General features: G+C 31.1%; 1 protein-coding gene across 3 annotated transcripts in view; it reads right to left on the bottom strand.

Moving 5' to 3' along the window:
* Positions 1 to 13,214, bottom strand: part of LOC107443943 (BAR/IMD domain-containing adapter protein 2) — a 255,616-nt gene that overhangs the window by 43,162 nt on the left and 199,240 nt on the right. For all 3 annotated transcript variants that reach the window (XM_071183633.2, XM_043039373.3, XM_043039369.3), the window contains 2 exons: positions 10,751 to 10,816; positions 7,360 to 7,446 (listed from right to left, as the gene is read on the bottom strand). In XM_071183633.2, coding sequence (XP_071039734.2) covers positions 7,360 to 7,446; positions 10,751 to 10,816 — 153 coding nt within the window. The remainder of the gene's footprint in view (positions 1 to 7,359; positions 7,447 to 10,750; positions 10,817 to 13,214) is intronic.

The following is a 13,214-nucleotide window of genomic DNA, read 5'->3' on the forward strand; positions in this document are numbered from 1 at the left end:
AAAGCTATCTGAAACCCCGTGTTTGCTTTGTTTATGTTTGTGCTTTTAGGACGCGTTTCTAAAGAGTAAAACAATTTTAAATCATTGGTAATTTAAATAAATAAAAATAATAAACTAAAAATTAAAATCAATAGATAAAATTTCTTTTTCGTGCAAATCCATAAAAAGTTTGATATTAAAATTATATTTGATTTTAAAATTATATTATACGATTATATTATAAAATTATATTATAATATTCTTCCGAATTTAAAAATAAATTAATATCCATAACTTTCAAAATTAAAAATAATTAAATAAATAACAACAATTTTGCAAAAACATTAAAGAACATAAGAATATTATTCAATAAAATTTTAGGTTACTTTGAATTTTCGATTTCCTAGAAATGTACTTTTAAATCGTTACTTTTTTTGTTCAGTACTTGTACTTTTACTTGTACTTTTTACTCGTTACTTTTTAAAAGTAACGTGCCTATATTGCCCAAAAGCAGTCAAAATGACTGGATTGTAAAAGAATAAATAATGTGTAAAAAAAATTTGTTTAAAATACATTTTTAATATTTTTTATATCATTTTGAGTTATTTAACAAGTTATTAATAAATATTAACAATAAAAAATTATATGTTGGTACAAAATTCTAAGAAATTGTGTCATTGTATACATCATTGTTTCTCTAATTCAAATTAAAAGCAGTCAAAATGACTTCCTTAGGCAATCTAGTGTTAAACTGAAAATTAAGCTAACGATTTTCTTATGATAAAAAGAACAGCACGGGAAATCAAAATTTTTGTTGCACTGATGCAAATACTTGATCTTCCCGGATTTGGGAGTGGGGATTTCAAATCTAAAATTAGTTATGCTTTAATCTAAAATTAGTTTAGTTATGCTCCTAAAACTACAGATTTTTTTAATGACGTTTTTAGTCTATTTTTTTTATCGAAATGTACGAGTTTAAAAAAAATTACATATAACAATGGTTCACGTAAATGTGGTGACAATTTTCTAGGGGGGGGGGAGTTCCCACAGCGGTAATTTTCGGGAAATGGGTTCCTTCGCGATTTTAATCCTGAAGATGGACCCTAGTTTCCCTAGAGGTTTGCCGCAACATTTACGTGACCTACTCTTATTTGTAACATTTTTAAGCCTGTACATTTCGACAAAAAATACACTAAAAATGTCATTTTTCAAAATCAAAAATTTAAAATCTACAGATTGAGGAGAAACTGATTGCAGATTTGAAATCAACGATACGAAAGTATTTGAGATCTGTTAAAAAAATCTCATGCAACAGAAAAAAAATTGTTTCTGAGTGTAATCCTTATGAAATTAAACTAAAAACGTGATGCAAAACATTAGGCACTCATTAAAAATGTATTAGTTTTCAGAAACAAAAAAAAATGACCGAATATTAATTTGGCTGACAAAACATTTTAAATAGCTTACGACAATCTTCTAACGCATTCTGTTTTCACATATATTAAAAGCACAAAAAACTATTTTGTTGTTTACCCAATCTATAGTTTATTCGATCTGATTAAAAACAAAATTTAAAATTCTTGATAAAAAAAAAACTTTTATGAATATTTTAAATGCATAATTTAAATTTGTATTTTTCCTCTCCCTTTTATATGCTTACATACTTTCATATACTTCTCAATAAACTGCGAATAACTGTATGACTGAAGTAACATCATAATGTAAATCTATAGGTTGTTTAAAATTTAGTAAACTAATTTCATACAATTTAATTCGACCAGCCATCGCCGATATTCAAACTCGTGTCACCTAAGTCCCCGAGACTCTGTTCTAGCACATTTTATTTCATAATCGTCGATGAACAGCTGACCCAAATTTGAGTTTATGAGCCAATGTTCAACTCAACAACCTTGTAATTTTGAACCCATTCCAGAAGAGAATTCCTGGATCGATACCCACAGAGATACTAGTAACTGTTGTTGAACAACGGACGCAATTTTGGATTTGCGACTACCAATCTTCCACTCCGTAGCCTTGTAATTTTGAACCAAATCCAGAAGACAAGAGAACTTCTGGATCGAGTATTGAGAGAAATTTGCCTTCGTGGAGAACTTTATGAGGGAACTAACCCCGTATTTGCGTTACATGGAGAGGAAAACCACGAAAACCTCCCATGCTTACCCTGGCGACAAGGGGACACCAACCCATGATCCATCGACCGCTGATATTTTACGTCAGCTCTGTGGTCGATGCGAGCCGGGTGTGAAACTCGTATTAACCACATATCGCTGGGATTTGAACACGAGCAGCCTCATTGGAAGACGAACGCTTTATCCTCCTAGCCGCCAGGACGCTCCCCAGAGATAATGGTTTATTATTGAAACTTTGAGGACTTTGTGACCCCAGAAGATTTAACGTACACTAGACACAATTTAATTCACTGATATTCTTCAACCGGCTGAATTCGAACTCCCGTTCTCATGAATAAGAGTCCAACGCCCTACCAAACAAGCTATTTCCTACCATTGTTCTAGCATGGCATAAATATATTTTTTATTTTATAATATAACCGTCGTTGAACAGCCGACCCAATTTTTGGGTTTACGACTTCTTACGTTGAACTCCGTAGCCTTGTAATTTTGAATCCAAACCAGAAGACAAGGGAACTCCTGGATCAAGTATTGCGAGAAATTTTGCCTTCGTGGAGGACTTTTTGATGGAACTAACCAGCATTTGCGTTGCATGGAGAAGAAGACCACGAGAACCTCCCAAGGTTAGCCTGACTGCAAAGGGACTCTAACACGTGATCCGTCTACCACTGAGGATATTTCACGTCAGCACTGTGGTCAGTGCAAGCCGGATTCGGATTCGTATCGACCAGCCATTGGTGGGATTCGAACCCGGTTCACCTCATTGGAAGACAAAATGCTCTATCCCATTAACCATCACGGCTCTGGTATAAATATATTTTATTTTATTTTATGACCGCCGTTGAACAGTCGACCCAATTTTTGGGTTTACGACTACAAATGTTCAACGCCGTAGCCTTGTAATTTTGAACCAATCCAGAAGACAAGGAAACTGCTGGATCGGTACCCCCAGAGGTATTGATTTGTTATGGGAACATGGAGGACTTTGAGACTCGACAGATTTAACGTGCATCAGTCACCATTTACTACACGGGGAGTTTTCGACCAGCAGGGACCGAACCCACGAACTCTTGGACATGGGCCCGGCACCCCACTGACCAGGCTATCCCGGCCTGGTATAAATATATTAGAAATAATAGATTAATTTATTCTAAAAACTTACTTTAATTTTAAGCTTCGCTTCCATGATCTTTGATATCAATAAAATATTTCGCATTTTAAATTTAAAATCTGTCTTAAATGTACATAACTTAAAAAAATAAATAAATAAAAACTGAAAGAAAGTTGTATTGGTAAATTTCAGGTTTATCAGGTCCATCTAAACTCCCATTTGTGATACTAACCGAACAAAGGCATTGCAGTAATTTACCAATACAAATAACCCGACAACGTTCTAGAATTGAATTACATTCCCTGAACCATCCTCAATCTTCGTGCTAAACACCGGTTACAGGTGGACGGAGAGAGAGAGAGACAAAGAGAGCTGCTTTGTGTAGGAGGGCGATTAATTTTCTGAAGTTCCAACTAAAGAGGGATTACTTGTCTGGCTCTGAAAACCTTAGACACATTTATGAGATCTTCCCCTGAAAGTGATAATGCACAATACCATATTTGGTGATTAAGTCCTGTCCTCGAGTTAATTTGTTATCGGGTTGGTTTAAATTGTGACTGTCTTGACAGTGATTAAGAAATTAAGGTCCGTCACTCAACAGAAGAGAATAAAGTGTGTGCTCAGGAAAAGGATTTTGGAGATTAGAAGGAGAATAGTTTTCGAAAATTTGAACAGTGTAAATATTCAGAATGAAAAGAAGATTTGTTAGTATTTAATCTTATTAAACCGTCAACCGAAGTTGCTTGCTTAATTTTAAATTCGTTGTAAAAACTTGTATACTTCTCTATCAGTTAGACGGTCTACAATGTTGACTAGGTTTGAGTGAGGTTGATTTATGATAGAGTTAATTGATTTATGGTGTTTAAATACGTTTAGAATTTTTAATATATTAATAAAATTCCAACAACTTGTTGGTCAAATTTTAGAATACAGCAAGAGTGGCTTTTTACAACAGATGTCTTTGATTTAAAATAAATTTTGGAAAAGTTATGAGAAATTCTGTATAGCTTGTATTTGCTTATAAAAATGATATTATAAACATGAATCCAAAATTTTTGTTTTAATTACGCTCACTTTCTGCCACAAAAAAATCATACTTTTGCGATTTCTGGAAGCATCCATCTAAGCACAACCTTACATTCACTTTAAATGTTCTTATTCCAACTGGTTACACAGTCAGATGCAATCGTTTGTGCATTACTGCTACCATGATGTAGAACCCTAAAACGTCATATTGATATCCCTATTGTAGTTCTATTGCTATCATTAGTGTCTACTCTTTATTTAGGAAATCCTTAAGCTTTTCTTAGCCCTAGACATTCATTCTTCTAAAATGAACGAAAAAAAACTACGAAAAAGAAGATTATTAAAAAGCCCATTATGTATGTTACCTGTATATGAAAAAAATACTTACATTGTTCGAAATATTTGGGCAGTTTATAGAATGTCTGATCTGTATATATATATATATATATATATATATATTGGTCAAAGAATACAGCTCTTTGTTCGCCAAGATACAAATATACAAAATAATGGAAACACCTGAGTACTAATAAATTTTTTGATCTTTCCCAAAAAATACTTAAGGAATTATTATATAAATTTAGAAGTGTTTAGGTTGGGCAATTTCTCATACTTATCAATAAGGTTAAAAAATTTCAGACTCTTGAGGGACTGATAATCAATTACAAACGGAAAATATTGTTTTTGAACGCCCTATGCTAAGAACTGTAGCAATAAATTTCCAACTTGTAACAACTATTTTGCTTATTATATGCGATTAATTGCACTAAATTTAGCAAACCTAGCTTAAATGCTTGTAGAGATCGTTACATTTTCATAAAAACTCAATTTTTTGACTTACGTTTAATGGCTATAACTTTAAAAATATTCTATAAAATTGAACAAAATTTTGGGGGCAATTTAAAATTAATTACAAAATTATTGCTTTTAAATTTGAGAAAAAATTGTTTAAGACTGAGCAAGATATGAGTAATTAAAGTAGTTTTTTTAAATTGCACATGCACGGGAAAAATGCAACATTTTTCTAAAAAAGTTTCAAGAAATTTTCTAAGTAATTATTGTACTCTTTGAAATAGAGTTCAAAATGATTAAGGGATTTTCCGCAAATCTAATTTGGTACTATCATACATGATTTATTAAAAATAACCCCGGCATTATGTTGGGGATCTTCCCTCATAAAAATATCTTTTCTTTTGCATGTTTTCCTTTCTACACATTTATAATTCGGTGTATGACAGTTTATTGTAAGGTATTATCATTTGTTATTTAATTTTATCTTATGATACAAAATAATATTTACAGAAAACCCCTTATCATTTTGAGTTTTGTTTTAAAAAGTACAAAAACTACTTTGAAAATTGCTTGGAACTTTTTAAATCTTTAAGATATTCAAATCGGATTTTTTTTCCATATATATTGTAAGATACAATTCACTACAAAATAAAGAAAAAAGTTTTTTTTTAATTTTTAATTTCTCCCGTGCATGCGCTGTATTAAAGAACTACTTTATAATGAAAGTAGTATTTATTTTCATATCTTGTGCAGTTTTAAACAAATTTTTCTCAAATTTTAAAGCAAAAATTTATTTTGTAACTAATTTGAAATTTATATCAAAATTTTGTTTAATTTTATTCAATATTTCCAAAGTAATAGCAAAAAAACAGTAAAGCAAAAAAAAAAAAATTTTTTTTTAATGTCTATATCCCCATGAATATTTAAGCTAAGCTTTAGAAATTTTGCGCAATTACTGCATATTATAACCAAAATTAATGTTACAAGTTACAAGTTCATTGCGATATTTTTTGCTTTACTTTGTGTTCAAAAACACTATTTTTCGTTTGTAATTTATTGTTCGTCCCCTTCAACTCTAAAAGATTTATACTTCATTGATAAATACGAGAAGATCTAATTACTTCTGAAGTTATAAAATTATTCTTTAAGTATTTTCTTGAAAAATATGAAAAAAATGTATTAGTATAGAAGTGTTTTCATCCTTTTGTCCATTTATTTACTTATTTTATATATATATATATATATATATATATATATATATATATATATATATATATATATATATATATATATATAGTATATCACTTTCCTGATAATATTAAAAATTCAGTTGACCAGTTGTAACACAGTTATTTATTTTATATATATTTTTGATCGATATTAATCAATTTATAATTTGTTAATTTTCATTATTATAGTAATTAGTGTCGTCGATCTTTTCCTACCAGATTTTTTTTTCTTTTTTAAATTTTTTCTGGAATGTAACTAGCCAGCTAATTAATTAACACATGGGGCAAAATTAACGACTTCTTGTCTCCTTGCGCCTTCAAACCTCGAATCTGAAGTTTAAGCAATTCTTATCGCAGTGTTGTGGTAATTCATATATTTCACCATTTATCGAATATTCATAATGTACATATTTCATAATATATGGATCGTTCGAACAATAGTTTTTAACAATATATTCCTACACCGTGAAAAAAAAATCCAGATTAAGTTGCGGTAAAAAGATAATCCATATTTTCTATATGCATTATAAAAATTCCATATGTACTGGAACATGTTACAGAACGAAAAATCCGATAAATTGCATTTTTAGCAGTAATAATTACCATAAAAATTACTCTAATTAAATAAATATTGCTGAAAGAAATATAGTACTGTAAATGGATTTTAAAGTAAAATGGATTTCATGGATGCTGCATCCAAATTGCCGGTACTTTGTACCGTAATTTGATCCGGATTTTTTTTACAGTGCATTTATTTTAGTCATAAAAATAATGTTTCCTTTAACTAATTGTAATAATGAATTTTTTTGCGATGTTTCACATTATTTTACGGTTTCTTAGAATAAGACTAAACAACTAAAACGTGGTGCAAATGAACTACTTGTTGTCTCCCTGTTCTATCCCAAAAACATGACTCAGAAGTTTAAGCAGTTCTTATCTCTAGTTGGTGGTGATTCCTTCATTCCTTGGAGGATAGATAAAATGGTTGATTTCCGTTGGATTGAGCTCCTAGAATACAAATGAGCAACAAGTAAACCACGAAGCAACAAGAAAAACCGATGTTGTTTGTTACCTTCGTATGATAGGCCAAGTAGTGCTTAGCTAGGGAACACTGGCGTTCTAGAACGAACCCATATCGTCTGCGTTCTTGAGTGATCGCCTGAAACAGAAAGAAAAGAAAGAAAAATTGACAACATGAGCAATCTGTTATTTATCACCCAGAGGTCGAGCATAATATAAATGGATTGCACAAAGAAAACAAAATGGCGCTATGGTATTACCGCAGAAAAAGGAGAAAATACTTTTTTCTCTCTCTTTTCTTGTCAGTCTAGGAAAGAAGTGAGGGCAAATTGCATTCGTTTCTGAAGGTTCATATGTTTAAAAGAAAAAAAACAGGAAAAAATAAGAGACTAACATTGCTGCGAGGCACTTTCGTCTTTTTCTTTCTTAGTTTGGAACGTTTGTTTCTCGCATTTAGTGGCGAAAATATTTTGTTTGTCTTGAGAAGTACTCTTATCAGCATTTATTTTTGTTAACGTGTTAGCTCACTACATTATTATAAGATACAACAAAACTGTTCAATATTTTTTTTCATAGTATAATTCCAATGAGATTTAATATTTTATTTTACATTTTATTTTATACCCAGTGCTCAAACAGCCGATCCAATTCTGAGTTTATGACTATCAAGGCTCAACTAAGTATCTTTGTAATTTTGAACCCTACCTAGAAGACAAGTGAACTCCTGGATTAAGTATTGAGAAAAATCAGTGGAGGACTTTTTGAAGGAACTAAACTGCAGTTGCGTTACATGGAGAGGAAAACCACGAAAGTTTCTCACGGGTAGCCCGACAGAAAGGAGATTCCAACCCATGATCCGTCTGCTACTGATGATATTTTGCGTCGGCACTGTGGTTGAGGCAAGCCGTGAGCAGAATAAGTATCAACCAGCTACCGCTGGAATTCGAACCTGGTTCACCTCACTGGGAGGCGAACGCTCTACTTCCTGAATCACCGAGGATTTATTATTTCGAATTAGGTCGTCATTGGATACTCGTATTAATTTCATCGTTAATTATCGTATTAATTTCATCGTTAACTATTGTATTAATTTTATCGTTAATTATCGTATTAATTTTATCGTTAATTATCGTATTAATTTCATCGTTAATTATCGTATTAATTTCATCGTTAATTATCGTATTAATTTCATCGTTAATTATCGTATTAATTTCATCGTTAATTAGGAACACATGAATATTACCTAATATTTTAGCACCCCGCAAAAAAAAATAATAATAATCTGTTGTAAAGATGTATTTATATGAAAAATCTTTCTGCTTGAAATGGGTGTGAGTGAAAATAATTCAGTTCATATTTTAAACAAACCCGATGGTGTGTAATAAATCATAACTTCTGATTGTCGTGTTTTTTCCCCCTTTTTTTGTCATCTTCAATAATTGATGAGCAGAGTGTATGAAGGTTCTAATGTACTTGAGGGAATTAGCTTTCAATCTTTTAGCTTGCTTTGATTTCTCATCCGCAGGTTTTTCCCCCCGCTCGTTTTAACTATTAAATTCCTAACATTCAATTAAACTGTTTGCGTCATAGCTACATCAATCTTATGAAATTTTGATTTGAAAGCCAAAAAGGTGGCTTTCTCAGATACCTCGCCGACTTTTGGTCACCAAATGCGCTAGTTTGAAAACAGTTAAAAGATTGTCATTTGAAACCTTTACCCTTAAAGAACAGCGGAATTTAAAAATTAAAAAAAAAAAGAGTTAAATAATATTTCATGATGTACGATCTTATTCCCAAAGAAATATAATTCTTTTTTCAAAAATGATTTTCAGACTTTTTTTTTACACTAAGATTAGTGTTTTGATTTATACTATTCGATTAATTCTACACAATAAATTCTATCACTGAAAAAAATTTAAAAAGGGACCTGACATTTTCTTTTATTAAATTTTTTTTAAAAAAAATAAAAAAGAGAATGCGTTGAATTTTCTGTTAATTTTTTTTATAATATATAAAAAAGAAACTTTATTGATACTTCTAATTTATTAAGCAGGATTCCTTTTCGATGTCACGCATGCATGTCACGCAGCGATCGCTTGCAGGTTACTAATTAAATCTGACCCGAAAATTGATGTTGTTGTAATCAGCCGTTATGCAAGGGTGCGATTGTTCTTGTTTCCCAATGGCGCCATCTATGGCCAAGAATTCGACTTTTGCCTCACCCATTTATTCGGCGGACCCATTCATACATTCATTCATTCATCTCCACAGATCGTAATTTTGACCTGAACCAGAGAACGATCAATTTTCAATTCAGTAGCCCCAGAGGTATTGATTTGTGGTGGGAACATGAAGGACTTTGCGACCCGACAGATTTAATGAGCACCAGTTACCATTTACTTACACGGGAAGTCATCGGCCGGCTGAATTACAACTCTCGTTCTCACAAAAGTGAGTCCAGTGCCCTGCCAACCAGGCTATCCCAGATACCCGAAAATTGATTTAGCTTGGTAATAAATTCCAAGACTTAAAGCTGTAACGTCAGCACGCCATACACAATCACGTGATTAAACACAATCGTGTGATTGCTAGTACCCAATTACAGCTCTCAATATTTTGTTTTATTGCTATCGCTAAAAAAATGGAAGTCATGGGAGTAATAAATTAATATTTAAAATATGAAAGAAAACAAAAACGGAATCAATATCTAATAACACGAAAATGACATGAATATCTGATACGAAAATATGAAAATGGCAATACTTGTTTGACTGCATGTCAAAAGCCAATACTTTTTGAAAACAGAGAGAAGAAACACGTTTGTTTAAAAAGCGGTAAATGTATTCAAGAAATCAAACTGGTTTTGATTTTTTTACCGCCTAGTGGCTTAACTGATTTTGATACAGTCTCTGCTCCTTTCAGCCCTAATTATTAATTTGAAACGACTAATAATTGCCTTTTACTTCATTTTATCCCAAGGATTCTAAAATTTTATTTTAAGTGAGGTGTTTATAGAACACCAATAAATTTTACTCAATTTTATTGCAAAAAATCTTTTATTTCATAATGCTTATTTCATGTGTGTCAATTTCAAACAATGCGTCGTTTATAAAATTTTTGAAATACCATTATGCAAAATAACTGCTAATGGACCAGCATTTAACGGTGCGTAGCACTGTTTTAATACTTTCTATATTGCCGGACTTTTATCACAAAAGAGATTCCTTTTAGTTTTATTGTTTTTTGTTTATCAAAAAGCCAGGCAATAAAACAGTCTTATGTTTCAGAAATCCGGACCGCATCCTCCTATATGCTGTTTCTGTAATGATGCAATTACATGGATCGCGCCAAACGCTATTGTCTCGCTTCTATTTCGGTTTATTATGGATACATTTATTCATATTAAACAAGAAATGAGGCGCAGAAGAAATAAAAGAAATTACTTGTTTCAGGCTCTGCTCACAGAAAACATCCAATTTCTTTTTTTCGTCCTCCAAGGCATGTAATTGCTAGGAATAGAGAGACAAAACGGTAAATAAAGTACGAAAAGAAAAGGCTTATATGATTTTAAAGAAAGACTTTGTTTTTTTTTTGTTGGTATTGTGTTGAAATAACATTGGTAAAAATAAAAATTGATTTATTTTTATTCTGTTAAACTGAAATAATGCTTTAAAAAATTTAATTTTTTGGATGAAGAATCTTGCTTTTGAAGTCTCATTGTTTTATTACTATTATTTGTTATTTATTATTATTATTTTTTATTATTATTATTTATTATTATTATTTATTACTATTATTTGCAATAACTATTTATTACCAACAATTTCCATCATATATTGATGGCTGTTGTTGGTCCCTCAATAGCAAACATACCATGTTGGTTGGCCATCATAAAGGAAATACACCATATTCCATTATAATATGATGGTTATTGTTGGGCCAACATTAATATACATAACTTGTTGGTTGACCATCATAAATGTAAACCAACAATTTCCATCATATTTCGATGGCTGTTGTTGGTCCATCAATAATAAACATACCTTGTTGGTTGACCATCATAAAGGAATACTACATATTCCATCATAATATGATGGTTATTGTTGGGCCAACATTAATATGCATAACTTATTGGTTGACCATCATAAATGTAAACCAACAATTTCCATCATATTTTGATGGCTGTTGTTGGTCCATCAATAGCAAACATACCATGTTGGTTGACCATCATAAAGGAAATACACCATATTCCATTATACTATGATGGTTATTGTTGGGCCAACATTAATATACATAACTTGTTGGCTGACCATCATAAATGTAAACCAACAATTTCCATCATATTTTGATGGCTGTTGTTGGTCCATCAATAGTAAACATACCATGTTGGTTGACCATCATAAAGGGAATACTACATATTCCATCATAATATGATGGTTATTGTTGGGCCAACATTAATATACATAACTTGTTGGTTGACCATCATAAATGCAAACCAACAATTTCCATCATATTTCGATGGCTGTTGTTGGTCCATCAATAGTAAACATACCATGTTGGTTGACCATCATAAAGGAAATACAACATATTCCATTATAATATAATGGTTATTGTTGGGCCAACATTAATATACATAACTTGTTGGTAGACCATCATATATGTAAACCAACAATTTCCATCATATTTTGATGGCTGTTGTTGGTCCATCAATAGTAAACATACCATGCTGGTTGACCATCATAAAGGGAATGCAACATATGCTATTATGATATGATGGTCATTGTTGGTCCATGAGAAATCCAACTTTACTTGATGGTTTACCATCATAGCAATAGAGCAACATTTTCCATCTTGCTATGTTGGAATTTGTTGGTCCATCAAAAACCAACAAACCATGATGGAAATTGTTGTATGATGGTGGCCATCAACACATGCTGCACCATCAAAAATCTTGTTGAAGCCAACATAAACCATCAAAATCCCTTGATGGTACCATCATAAATTTTGTCTTGGGTACATTGAGTTCAACACTTTGGCAATTATTGCAAGTTTGGAACCGATTAATACTTCTTAGTTATACTTTAATTGGTTATTAGCTCTATTATTATTATTTCATTAATAATATTAGACAATAAATTATTATTATTAATTTAGATCTTTCGTTGATTGCTATTTAAAAATAGGCAGGTTATGAGCAGGTATTATTTAAAGCGATTTTACCTGAATTGTGGGAATTTAAAGTGAGAGGAGGAAAAAAAATTGAAACTTCTAATTATCTGAATTAATACTCCAAAAACGAATAGGAAAATAAATAGAAATATAAAGGCAATATTGAGCTTTGGGATATCTGTGAATACATCGAAAGAACAAAAAGAGTTAATCCATTTCTCTGCCTATAGCTTGTTTTGTTTTACTAATTAATGCAGAGCTTTTAGGTAAAACGGTACACATGCTTCTGTTTCGAAGAAATTGCGAAAATAGTAACTTTGCATATCAATTTTCATTTAAATTAAAATCAATAAATGAAATGCATTTTTATCTTGAATATAGTTCAATGAACTTTTAAAATTACTTAAAAAAATTTTTGACGCAAATTTAAAGGCAGTGTTTGTAGACATTGTAATCCGCCAAATAAATATTTAAACGTGATTGTTCATATTGAAAAAAATATTTTTGAAAACTACTATTTGAAAATACAATTTGAAATTTAATTTTGAATAGAATCATGAAAAACTAATGAATCAATTATGTGTGGTCGGTAAACAATTTTGTTTTTTGGTATTGATTTATTAGAAAGGAAGAAAGGAAAAGCATTTTATTCGCTCATTTCCGGAAAAACAACTCTTTCAACGTTGAAAGAAAAGAAAAAAACCCTGAATAAACCTTAAATTTGAGTGAGCAATTCAA

This window comes from Parasteatoda tepidariorum, chromosome 7 (genome assembly GCF_982258835.1).
Source record: "Parasteatoda tepidariorum strain Cologne lab strain chromosome 7, Ptep-v5.0, whole genome shotgun sequence".
Taxonomy (NCBI): Eukaryota; Metazoa; Arthropoda; class Arachnida; order Araneae; family Theridiidae; genus Parasteatoda; species Parasteatoda tepidariorum.